The sequence below is a fragment of the Haliaeetus leucocephalus genome, unplaced genomic scaffold, assembly GCF_000737465.1.
Source record: "Haliaeetus leucocephalus isolate CR32 unplaced genomic scaffold, Haliaeetus_leucocephalus-4.0 Scaffold207, whole genome shotgun sequence".
NCBI lineage: Eukaryota > Metazoa > Chordata > Aves > Accipitriformes > Accipitridae > Haliaeetus > Haliaeetus leucocephalus.
In genome coordinates, this window is record NW_010972643.1 from 659,336 (window position 1) to 672,713 (window position 13,378).

The 13,378-nt window shown below is 37.5% G+C and overlaps 1 protein-coding gene across 4 annotated transcripts in view; it reads right to left on the reverse strand.

The window, feature by feature from the left end:
- The window catches only part of DST (dystonin), a 306,520-nt gene that overhangs the window by 114,331 nt on the left and 178,811 nt on the right, over positions 1-13,378 (reverse strand). For 3 of the 4 annotated variants that reach the window (XM_010566374.1, XM_010566375.1, XM_010566376.1), the window contains 3 exons: positions 4,954-5,088; positions 2,307-2,395; positions 1,495-1,630 (listed from right to left, as the gene is read on the reverse strand). In XM_010566374.1, coding sequence (XP_010564676.1) covers positions 1,495-1,630; positions 2,307-2,395; positions 4,954-5,088 — 360 coding nt within the window. Of the gene's footprint in view, positions 1-1,494; positions 1,631-2,306; positions 2,396-4,953; positions 5,089-6,456; positions 8,374-8,945; positions 11,718-13,378 lie in introns of those variants that run through there. The other variant, XM_010566377.1, reaches the window with a different exon arrangement.

Here is a 13,378-nt window from a genome sequence, read left to right on the forward strand (position 1 = left end):
TCTCTGGAAAGCATTCTGCAAAGTCAGGTTTTCTCCAGTAGATGGCAAAATCAAGTGCCCACTTGAAAGCTGATTCTCGAGAATTTTAATAGCCAAAGGTTCTGAAATTAGACTTTGTTCTAAAGCTGATACAACTGGTAGATTTGATAATGATGATTCTGAAATAAGCTTCTTTGCATTACTTAATTCCTGCAACTGTAACAGAGTCTGCTCATCAATTAAGGCATGAGCTTTAGCTTCTTCCAAATCATAACATACTCCTAATTCTGGAGAAATGATTCCAGAAAGGATCAGCTGATTCTCAAGCAATCTAATTCCAGTGTCATAGTCAATAAAACCTTTTAAAATAGACTGAAAGACTGAAAGGACTTCTCCAGTCGTTTGGTCAATGACACCAGCAATGACTTTATTCACCTAAAAAGGAATATAAAAGAAAAGCTATCACTATTTTCAGACTGTATATTTTAAATTTTCTTTTGATTTTGAATGCATAATAAGCATAAAAACATGTACTTACCAGGCCTGGAGGAATGCTGTGAATGTTAGCAGCTCAAATGCGCAAGTGATCTATGTCAATCATTCAACAGCACACGATGTGATAAAAGATTTAAAATCAACATGCATCTGTGAATTGAAAACCTATGCTTTGCATACATAAATAGGGTTAGTGAAAGACAGAAGAAGAAATGATTGCAGAGTGAGTAAATAGAACATATACCTGAAAGGCAAATTTTCATGCTCTAAATGTCTGTGAAAGGTTAGAATATTCGAAAACAGTATGCGATTCAAAACAACCATGCTATTCATGTTTACAGCATACAGCACTTCTGTATATACACTCAACAACATGGAATCAGATACTCTAGCACCAAATATTGCATTTAGTTTGCATGGAAAGCATGAAGTCAGTTTGGCAACATTATTTCAACTAATTGCACAGACACTGCCTCTACATGTACATGAGAACACTCATTTGCAATGAAATTTTTGAGAATTCCATATTTAAGATCCATTAACAAATGCATTTGTAGTGTCTCAGAGCTAATCACGTTATGTGCTCCCATTTTCACATCCAGATAAATTTTAAGAAAAACTGCAAGTAGATCTGTTCTAGGACATTTCTGAGTGATATATGGGAGAGATTAACATGTTATTTTATGGTGTCATTTTTGCAGCAGAAACACAGACTTATCTAGCAGTCAAAGAATGGCTTTTAAGAGACGAGTTAAGAGATGAATGATTTGTTTATCTTTCTTCATGCAAGGCACACATTATTAAGACTCTTCACAAAAAACCCTGATGAGCAGCACATTCATATGTGCAGGTAAGGTCACACACAGAGTTCCATAATAAATACACAAAACCTTCAGTCAATTATATCTCAAATTCCTTTACACGCTATTAATTGCAGCATCTTCCTTTACTGATCATGTGTGGTTCCAAAACCATGCAGTAAATCTCAAGAGACTGAAATGTACGTTTCAATCTTGTTACCTTTTCTTCCATCTTTTCATCACCCAGATACTGTGCTTCCTGTAGCTGCTTCAAAGCTTCATTGGATAACAAACTGTAGCTCTCCTGAAGGGATCTGACTTGCTTTTCCATTTCATTTCTCTCTTCATCTGTCATTCTATTAAGAAAAAAAAAAAGAGAAAAACAGAAGAAGGAGATATCTTTGAGTAATCTGTAACCTGCAGGGAGTGATCTGCTTACCCTTACTAAAAAAAAGTGGGGGGGAATTGGTAAAAGTAGTCTGAAAAAAATATAGCCTCATTACAAGGATGTTCAAGAAAGGTACAATCTGCTTGTAGTCATTCAGGAAAAGAAGCTACAGTCATCTAGAATTTATGTTGAATTATCACTAAAGCATTTAACATTTGCATATGCCTTTGCCTACTGATTATCAATCAAGACAGGTGACATAGCTAGCAAGGAGTTATGAGATATCTCAGTAATTTAATATCTTAAACAGCCTGATTTCAGACACAGATGAAACAAACTTGTGACACATAGTTCAAGCACTAATTTAGTCCTAATTTGTTAATTGACTTCAAATGAAAATTACTGTCTAATGTTTTTTAAGCTGACCAGAGGCATATAAACCTAGCCAAATTCTTGAAATAAACAAAACTGCGTAAAGCTTCCCCAAATGGGAACATAAACTTATAAATTTAAAGAAAAAAACTGACATATTTGTATGTGAAATATGACTGGAACTGTAAGATGAGGATATAATTTCTTTTTAAGCAAACAGTATGTACTGATTCAATTAATTTACATTATTTAAAAATTTAAAAATGGCATACTTGTCACTGTGCTTAGCTAAAAATGACTGAGTAGTCTGCAGAGCTTCAGCTATTTGTTCTTTCTTGGTTGACATTTCATCCAGGGAAATCTGAAAAATAAATAACCTGTGTTCAAGACTTAACTATGCACATACATATATGAAGAAATACAAACAAACATAGTATTTCCATCTGGGACTAAACTCAATAGTATAAAAACTTGATTTTTTTTTCTTTAAATACCGGCTATTCTTAGAGTGATATTATATACTATGGAATTGTATCATTTATCATTTATATATGGATAAGTCATTGTGCTGTCATTTGGATAAATAAGCTGTTTGTATTAGAAAACTATTGTGTGAGACAAAGAGAATTTATTTTAAAATGTTGTTTTAAAATTAACCAATCATTTAAAACCACTTATTATAGTTGGCACAGTTTAAAGCAGCTTTATAAAGATATGTGTACAATAGTCATTGCAAGAAGCTGCTCACCAACATGAGAGAAAATAATTTAACAAACTTACCAGAAGGCCACAAACCTTCATGAAATTCAGTGACAGAGAAATATGCAGTATCAGACACTTGGAAAAAATGAATTACTTATTAATATTCTCCCTGCTATCATTTCTGTGATCCCCACTAAAGCACTTGTTCTGGAAGAGGAATTTGTGAGAATTTAATCTTTTAACTTTTCTGAGAAATTGTCTGCAGTCTCTTCAAAGAAATGCACTTATTTTGGATAAATAAAGGCTTAAGTATCAAAGGGGAGTCTAGGACTTCATTAGCAAGCCCAAGATACGTTCAGTGTCAGTGCAAAGAGAACTCTAGCAAGGTGCTCGGGCTTTGCATTCACCTGGGTCCGGACACGACCATTTCTGCCCCTACGTGCATCACGTCAAAGGGCCTGAGCGTGGTCTTGAACGGAGCCTCCCTTTGCAATTACCGCCAGCCAGCCACAATCCCACCACTTTGTGCTGCCTGGACAGAAATCAAGACAGCAAGTGCTGTGTGCACTACACAAGAAGGCAAAGTAAGCGGGCTGAGGTACCAGACGGGGTCACGAGCTCCACTTTGCTCAGGGAACGGGCATCGCTGCGGTTGCTGCGTGTGCCCCGGCACTACCGGCACCTGCTTCTCCACCCGCTCCACTGCTACACCCCACAGCACCCCAAACCACTCTGTGAAATGTATTTCAGCTAACATTAGCTACCAAATCACTAGTCTATATGTTTCTACAACACTTATCAAGGCACCTGTGCTAGTCAGTGGAGACACACAATCAGGCACCTCTGGAAGGTGATGCTACCTCGCCGGGCCATTTCACGAGGGAAGGAAACACCCTCGGCAAACGTCCATCTCCCACAGGCTGGAGGAAGCCGAGGTGGCTAACTCGCAGGTTACTTGCTGAGGGCTCAGGCTGGATGGGGAAGATGCCACCCATAGCTGCTGTGGTAAGCTGAGATGGTCTAAGGAGTTGAGTGCTGGCTCAACGCTGACAAAGGTTTGCACTGGTATCATTAATAACGGCAGAAAAAGACCAATGCTGACTGTTTTTGCAAATCCTGATCCTAACTATTAGTGATTTACCAATCAGTATGCTCAAATCAATACAAGCTTACTTCCTCCTGTTGATATAGGGACAAACTCAGTAACAAAACTAGCACTGGTCCTCTATGAACAAGCAGCGCGCTGGGACCAGTGGCCATCAGGACTGCAGGACTGCTGACCTGCCTGACAGCACGCTTGATTTAGGCACACACTGCTCCAGTGGCTCTATGTGGCACCAGCATGCATGACCAAAATAAAAAACGTAGGAACAGGCTGCCAGGAGGGCCAAAATCATGTTTGCATGACCATACACCCAGCCCTGTACTGAGGGATATGGAAAAGATACTGCTCCATCTCTCTGCTGCTCAGTGTGCAGGTAGACCCTTCACCTCCTGAAATCTTTTTCAGGTGTCACTAAACTATTTTATGGGACAAGCCCAGCAGAGGAGCTGTTAGAAATGATAGGAAACTTCACAGATGGAAATTTATGGTCTGTACACAATGACAACGTACCTGTTAAATACAAAGGCGGCAAGATGGGCCACTCCAGCAGCCTGTGGACTAATGTGATAATAGAGGGCTCAGTCAACACCTGCTGTAGTCCCCAAGACAGCAGTTTTGACTGTCTCATAAGAGGATCCCTCAAAATATCTTTTAAAAAGCAAATAAACTGAGGCCTCAGGGCCCCTTCTACCAACTCTCTCCTTCCTGGTGCCAGGGTAGAAGTTACCAGACTTATTCACTGACCTATTTCAGGACAAGGGGGCAGACCTACGAAGTGCCATCCTGCCAGGATGCACTGTCCCTCTACAAAGGCTGAGTTATGGTTTGCAGGGTCCAGTTTCTCTAAACTGACATTTTGCAGTGTCAGAATACGTCACGCGCCAGGCCTGTAAAAAGCAGCTTGTACTTCTTCCTGAGTAACATGTTTGTGTCCCTAAACATTGATGTTCATTTACCCAACCCTCCACTCGCAATCAAACGTGAAATTACATCTTCAGTAAAATGTGGATGGTGACTTGGAGGAAAAAAAAGTATTTATGGAATATTTTGTCATTTTAATCAGCACCGAAAGCTAAAAAGACGAAGTGGTATTTTGCCAAACATCTGTGTACCTGCTGCTTAGGCAAATCTGTCTTTTCAGCCTGTTCTCCTTCTTCTTTGCTGAGTGTCTTGCTGAGGTTTGACACCCATTTCAGTAAATCCCCAGCTTTCTCAACATATTCCTTCTTTTCTTCTTCCACTGACTTCTGATGAGCACCGTGAATTGCAAAAAACATGTAAATGTAAATTGTTGCAATATTTAACATTAATGTTCATAGAAACACAATTCTACCACAATGGCAGTATTATCACATAAACATAAAGTGATTTCATTTTATTTATCAGCACATGCATTACTCTGACACTTTGATGTTGGAACAAAAATGCCACATAATAATAGAAATTAACAAAATAATTCCTCAAATGATTTGCAATTATGATTATGGTGCTTATTAATACACATGTACATTCATTATAAAATGACTGATATTAAGAAAAAGCATAGCTTCCCAGCCATTACTCAGCAGATAAAATCTAAACAACATTTGCATATAATGTACCTTTGAATTGCTGCCTTTGCATTACCCTCAGCTGTGGATATGTACAGCCAGCATAGGATATCAGTATTTTGCAATCTATGCACATGGATTATTAAATTACAATTAGGAAGAGTACATTGCTTTTATGTCTACAGAAATAAGAACAATAAAAATAAAATACTGAGACATTTCATCTTTTCCTGCACAGGAGAATATATTTCTTTTTATAGTAGTAAATCTCGTTAGTAGTTTCAAATCTATCAGTACTTGGAAAACATGCCTAAGCCCTTCCATGTATCACAAGTAAAACTGAAGACATTTTATTTCAGTGGAATTTTGTTTAATTTGACATGTAATTGTAATTCATTTGCCTATTAGAGCATGAAAACAATTCTAAAAAAAAAAAAAAAGTTACCTGAAATGAGACAAAAACTTAGGATATGTAACTTCATGATGTGAGTAGCCCCTTAAAATTAATGAAATACTAGTGTGAGGAAAATTTGCTTATGCATATGTTTACTGGACTGCAGATTTAACCCTTATATACTTTATTGCCACTTTTGTAATGGTATCTGCAAACTGATTTGTAATATTAAATTAAGTATCAGGTTACATGCAAAATGGGCAATCCCTTTCAATTTTTAAAATAAGAATCTGATTCTTGTCTCACCTAAATCTACCCATTTTGCACTAATGTTAATTTCATCAACCTCAGCATAACTTCTGATTTACACTACCTACATGTAGATAATGTCAGACAAGGCCTTCAGGTAAAAACTGAACACAGTCTACATTCTGAAATTATGAATCTGCCTGAGTTTATCTATAAATTTCAACTTTGTAACAAGTGATACCTAATTCTAGTTTTAGTGGTTTACACTAATTAGTAGTTTGTACTAATTAGTTTTACAGCAACTCATGATTATGTTAGAAAACACCATTTGTGATTTTCCATAAAGGCCATCATAGAACTTTTCCTTGACTTGAATGGGTTTTAAAGCAGGCGCCAAAATGAGTACTAGTATCTTTGTTCCATTATGAACTATAGTAAAGACTGGAAATTCCCGTTTTCAGGGGTTGAGCTGATTCTAACAATCGCAGCCCCGTGTGGCAATCAAAAACAGCTCTCTCTAAAGCTTCTTTGTAGGTTAACTTCTTCTTTGTTCTGGGGCACATTAAAACTTTACCATACAGTTTTTCATCTTTCACCTTCATAGCTGTGACAGCATCAATAATACCATTCTTAATTGCATCTTCCATTGTTAATCTGGAATGAGACTTTGGATCTATCAACCCACCAGTCAAGTACTGATACTCCAGGCAGCGCATGCCCATTTCTTTGTCTATAGCATTTAAATGCATAGCTTCAACAACTGACATAACTGTGTTCCTTATAGGGTGAATGATCCCAGTAAAGATCAGTTCATACTGCTGGATTTGCTTGGCACAAGCATCATCGATTAACTCCCTTTGCAAAGCTTCTGAAACACTGTACTTTGCCCCAGTAAATGGATCAATTATGCCTCCTGTACTAACCTGCGCTTCGAGACATCGGAGGGCAGTAACTCTATCTACCAAGTTTTTGCGTGAGGCTTTTAAGACTGGAATTCTTTCATTGGTTTCACAAAGCCAGAACCCTGCAACAGGACTGTTTAAATCTTTATTTGGCTGCGAACTGCTAACTAAAATATCACCAAACTCATTAGCTGTGATTAAACCCTCCTTATATTTATTGACTAATGCTCTGTCAATTCTACCCTGATTCAAGGTCTCCTCAATATTAAACTGTATACCGGTTTTAAGATCTGTAAGCAAAAGAGAAGAATTCCCATCAGAGTCAAAACACGTAGACTCCTTCCAATCAAATTCCTGTTCTGAAAGCTCAAGATATGTAGCTTTATCAACACAATTTTTTTGATAAGCTTCATATGAAGTCATTTCAGCTCCTGTTTCGACATCTACTACAGAAATTCTGTGACTTTTCTCTACTGATGGGCTGCTTATTTTCCTTTCACCAACTGGAAGGAGAAAGCATTTACTGCTTACACTGAACAAACACATTTTCAGCAAATCACAATAGTACATAGCTTTCCTGTTATTTGGATTGTGAAAACATTTTGCATTACTAGAAGGTTCATGCAAAAATTTTAAAATTGTGTTATTAAGCAAGCCAAGCTGCACGGCGACTTCTGGAGGTACACGAACACTCCGCACGGGATCAATGACTCCCCCACTTGCAATTTGAGCCTCAAGGATATTTTTACCTTTTTGTCTTTCTAAGAGTCGAGCTTCCATAGCCTGATACACAGAGAACACTTTCCCAGAACAGCAATAGCCCAAAACAGCTTGCTCTGCCTCAAGCAGTCTACTCTTGAACTCATAATCTGCAAGCCCTCTAACAACCGAATCATCAACAGAGAATTTCTGACCTGTTGTGGGATCAATGATAAAACCGGTAGCTGCTTGGGCCTCTAAAAATGCTAATGCCAATGCTTTTCCTATGATTCTTCTCTTTGCTGCTAAAGCAAAAGAGAGAATCTCCTTGCTGGATTCAAGGTACAGCCCAGCTATAGCTGTAGATTTAGTTAAAAATTTTTCAAGACTTTTCTGAACCTCATCAATAGTTTTCTGCCCTGAACAGAGCTGTTCAACTGTAAGCCTGTCTAAAAGTTTAACTTCGGTCAACTGTCTGGCAGTTACATCATGTCGGAGACCTTGAAATTTAATATCATCATATTCCTCTGTAAAATATTCCAACTGAGTTTCATCATCAACAGTTTTCAAAATCTCTTCGCCTAAGAAAGAGCTCCTCTTTGCAAAGTCTTCTTTCCTAAACCCTTTGGATGTTTTGTATCCCTCAAACATTCTCTCTTCATTACCAAAAGTCTTGTCATTTTCTTGGTTTAATGTTGTGACTTCAACGTGCGTGTCATAGTGCTTGTTCTTCACTATCTGTAAATAGGAATTTTTTGACACAGTGAGAAATACATCTGCAGAACTATGCTGTACATAATTCAATCCTAAATCCACCACCAGAGCAACATAAGGGAGAACTTGAATGTAAGTCAGGAAGGAGAACTACTACTAGCATTGGAGAGCAGAGAAATATAGGTAAGTAGAATTTTAAAGCACATTTGCCATTTCAAACATGTATTCAATAACAGGAATAGGACTAGACTAAGCAACAATAACTGTTGTTTGTTACTGTATGAACTTAGTGCCATTAATCAAAGCTTATTTTGACCAACAATGATACAATGGTGTATGTGAATTCCCATTTCCAACAAACTTTTAAAATAATGCGTTTCTTAGATATTAACAAACCTGCTACAAAGGCCTAATGAAAAGCTTTTTTTGTCATGTAAGAATGAAGGGGTTCCCTTCACCAAGGTAAGAACATAAGAAACGTTAGAGAGAATACAGAATAGTGATAACATATAACTAAAAACAAACAAACGAACAAACAAACAGAGTAGTAAAAACCAGCACTAGGAAGGCAAACCCTCACAAAACGTAGTGTGTACCTCCAAGGGTTGCAGTTTTACCACTCCTAATTCATGTTTCGTGTCTTCTCCATGTCTAATAGTTTGTCTGGAACTGTGTAGGTTCCTGTTTCTCAATTTGTCCCTTTCAGATGTTCCAGAGATCTGGTTTGCTTTGTCAAAAGTTATCTGGAACTGCGTACTTGTTTGAGAAACAAACTCTGTAAAAGATTGTGGCCTTGAATCTTCTTCCAGTGATTGGTTTATTCTTGACATCTGGAACTGCACCTCTCTCGGTATCATATCATCAGCACTCACGTACAATGTATTTCCTTCTATTTGATCAGATTTAAAACCTAATCTCTCCTGTTTCTGCCTTAACAAAGGTGAGCTAGGTTTTGCATGTGGAGGAAGCTGTTCAAATTCTCTAGTTGCAGTGTCTCTCAGGTAATTGAAATCATTCCCTCTTCTCTCACAGCTCAATTTAAATCCAGAATCTTGGAGTTTATTGTTTTGCTGAACTTCATTCTGAAACAAAAGAAACCTGTGTTCACTCTCCCTGACCTGCAGGTCCATTTTCTGTTTCAAGCTCTCAACCATGTGCTTCTGCACTTCCAATTCTTCTTCAAGTTTCCCGCACTTCTGGTGATAGTCCATTTCAGCCTGCTTCGCTTGCTGTAGTTGTTCATGACACTGTTTAAGCCTTTCTTGCAGATCTTCCATTTGTATCTTGTAAAACATGATATTTTCCTCAGCCATATGCTTTTCCTGCTGAAGAGCAACACATTCTAGTTTTATGCCAGAAATGTCCTTTTCTGTGATGCTATGGGATTCCAGTAATTTTTCAACTTTTTTCCTAAATTCCTCTGCGGAGTGTTTAAACTTAATGGATTCTTCCTGAAACAGAATCATCTTCTTCCGTGCCATTTGTTCATCCAGAGTCTTCTGATGGAGTTCATCCTGTAATTTTTTTAATTTACTACTTAGTTCTTGTATATGAGCTTGTTGTAGTTGCACCTTCTGCTCACTCACTCTCTTTTCCATAGTTAAAGTATTCATTTGGGCATTTAGATTTTTAACCTCCTGGTCAATGGCTAGGGTGGAAGCACTTTGTTTATCACATTTTTGTTTATATTCACTAGCTAAGTCTTTTGTTTGTGCTAGATCAACTTCTAGGCTTTTGATTTTACATATGAATTCTTGCTCAATTATTGTCTGCTTGTGCAATTGTTCATTTGTTGTGCGCAGTTGCTCTTTGAAACCATCTGCTAGGGCTTTTAATGCATCATTTTTCCTCTGAATACTTTGTTTTTCCAGAGTAATCTTCTCCGATTCAGACTGAATTTGCTTCATCGCTAGCTTTGTTTCAGTATTCCATTTATTAAGGTCCTCTATCTTTCGTTTCAATGCTTCTGACACCTGATTACTTTTGGCTAATTCATTCTTCAGAATCTGAATTTCCTGCTGGTTTTCTTTCTCTACTTTTGTTTTTTGAAGCAACTGTTCTTGAATTTTCTTATATTGGTCTTGAAGACTATTTGCTTCTCCTTTGCACATCTGTGTTCTGTGTTCAGCTGCCAGCTTCTCTTTTTGAAGAGAACTGATTTGTGAATTTAAATGTTTGATAGTGATTTCAGTTTTTGTCTGTGATCTACTTAACTCCTCTACCTCTCTTTTTAGCTGTGTCTTTTCTTGCTGAACAGATTTCAGCTCCTCCTGATAGTTCATCTTAATTTTCTTAAGATCTATAGTTTCTTGCATCATCTCTTCAGCTTTACCTGTGGTTCTATGCAGCTGCTTGTCCAGTTCTTTCAACTGTTGCAAATATCCCTGCTCTACTTGGTCTTTTTCCTCCAACTTAATTTTTAGGCATTTAAGTTCACTATTGACTTTATCTAGTTTCTCTTTTAATAAACAAGACTTTTCTTCTGTTGATGATTTTTGAAGCTCAATTTCATTCAGTTCATATTTCAGGTCTTTAATAGTTTTATCAGCTTTTTTGTTAGCAAGGGTTAGCTCATCTATCTTCTGTTTCAGCTCTTCTACTTTTTTGGCTTCTTGTTTCTTCTGGAAACTTGTAATTTCAGAATCAGTCCTACACTGGCTGCCTTGCCCAGCTCTGAAAGTTGGCAGGGAAGTTTCTCTAGTTACAGGGTACCTGCCTTCAACTACCTTCCTTCTGGCTTCAGCTTTCTCTCTTTCTTGCAGCTTTATTTCTGATAGGTTCCCTTTAAATTCAAGACCTTGTTCCATTTGCTTTATCAGTTTCATAAGTTTCTCCTCTGCTTCTGTTTTTTTCTTCAGTTCCTGCATTAAGTTTTTTTTTTGTTGCTCTAAATCATGAAGATTAGTATCTTTTCTTCTTAGATGCTCTTCAAGATTTCTTCTGGTAAAAGTGCTTTCTTCTATTTGATTTCGAAAAGCACGGAGGTTTTCTTCCAGTATACTTCTTTGAGTCTCTGCCTGAAAAATGAGCTGCTTTACACACTCCAACTCCTGCTCTGCATCTGCTTTCTCTTTCTCAGTGCTCTCTAGAGCTATACGACACTGCTTTGCTTCTTGCTCAGCCTTGGTCTTCTGAAGACAAATCTCTTCCATGTCCTTTTGCTGCTTCTTCCACTCTTTTTCTGCAGCTTCCCTCACTTTAGGGAGCTCCTGTTCCACTTGGAATTTTTGTTTCTTCATATCCTCCAACATCTCCTCAAGTGTTTTTACCTTTCCCATGAGTTTTCTGTTCTCATCTATTGTGCTGTTTTGCTGTGCCATTAGATCTGAATATGCCTCACGTGCTGATGCTTCTTTATTCTTTAAAATCTGTAAAGGAATAAGATTAGTTGGAATATACTTTTTGTAATACAGCATATGAAACACATTAGGTTCTTTGAAAAGCAGAATGGAAAATACTTACTCATATATACATGGTATGCCCAGAAGGTAGGACGAGCAGTTCCCACCACCATCACCTTCTCTTGAAGGCTTCAGGAAGTTACCATTAGCCAAATATGAAACCCTTCATAAAGACATCCACAAAGCGAAGAAGTCCTGAAGCCTCTCACTTCAGACAGATGTCTCTTAGCAGTAACCAGCATCAAACAACAGCTTGCATATGCTTTTTCTCCAAACAAACAGGTAGAGCAAACAGTGAGCCAAACACTATGTGAAAGAATTCCCAAGGAGAAAGTGGCCTACCATTTCTGGATTAGTTCAGTAGGAATTGGAAGAAGAATTTTATGCGTGCGAGCAAAAACAACACAAGACAAGTTTGGAAATCCCGTCCAGGAAAAGAAACAGTACCTAGAGCTAGAGCTAAGATGCATCAGCTCCAGAACGAGACGTATCTAAGCCCCAGTACCTCTATGCTCCACAGTCCCAATGCCTCCCCACTGGCTCAGCTGGGGAACTGGCAAGAGCACAGCTGCTCTGCAGTGTAGACACAGTTAGAAGTATAAACATGGTTATTAGGAAAATCCTAGTGAAAACCAGTTGGCTAGTAGTCTTTGTATGTTGGCAGATCAAGGGAAACTCTTACAAGCAAGATGTGTATTCACCAGTAATAATATGGTTAAAACCATACATACCTTGTCTTCATTAGCACTGCTGTAGTGTTAGTTACCAATTGTGAGCTAACACAAGGTAAAAACACACCTGTATTTCTATGATCATACAAACATGGCAAAAAGGGTAATTATAGCAACATTTTCAAATACACAAAATGTTGATTTAGTTCAAATTTACCAGATTTACCTAATTTTTCATATGATACATTAAACTTATTTCCTAAAAGGCTAATGCAAAGGCAGCTTCTTCAGTTCCTCTCCATACTTCCCTGTGTCACAATTCTGACCAGACTCCAATGGCTACAAAACATTTTAATTGGTTTCTTATCTGATCTCCTTTTATGCTCTAATAGACACAGAATCTAATGTATTATGCTTGAAAAAGGCGAACTTAAAAACAAGATACAGTCACAAACTGTATCTTGTTAACTTTCGTTATTTCTTATCAACATGGCTGAGCATCAGCTGGGTGGAGAAAAGGATGGCAATTAAATAGTAATAGAAAATAAACATAAAAATAAATTTATAAGAACTTAAATCTCAAAATGAACAGTAATTAATATATCATTAGCATATTCATTGTTTAAATTATGTTCAATCAACTTTAAATCACTTGACATATTTTGAGATTCAAATGTTGATTTAGATTGGTTTAGAATCATTTTTAAATTAACTGTTTCACTTGCATTGCATAAAAACTGTGGTACCTTAATAACAGTTGTGCTCCTTCTCTGTTCATTATCATCGCCTCTTTTATTTTGCTTTTCCTTTTTTTCAAGTGAGGCTTTTTTCCCTGTTTTTTCACAGAATGTTTTCTGGAGTTCAGTGTTTTTTCCAGGTACCTTTGTGCTATGACCCTTATCTCTACTGTCCATTTCTGCAACTAGCAATAAATCTTTACATTTCTGACCCTGTTCG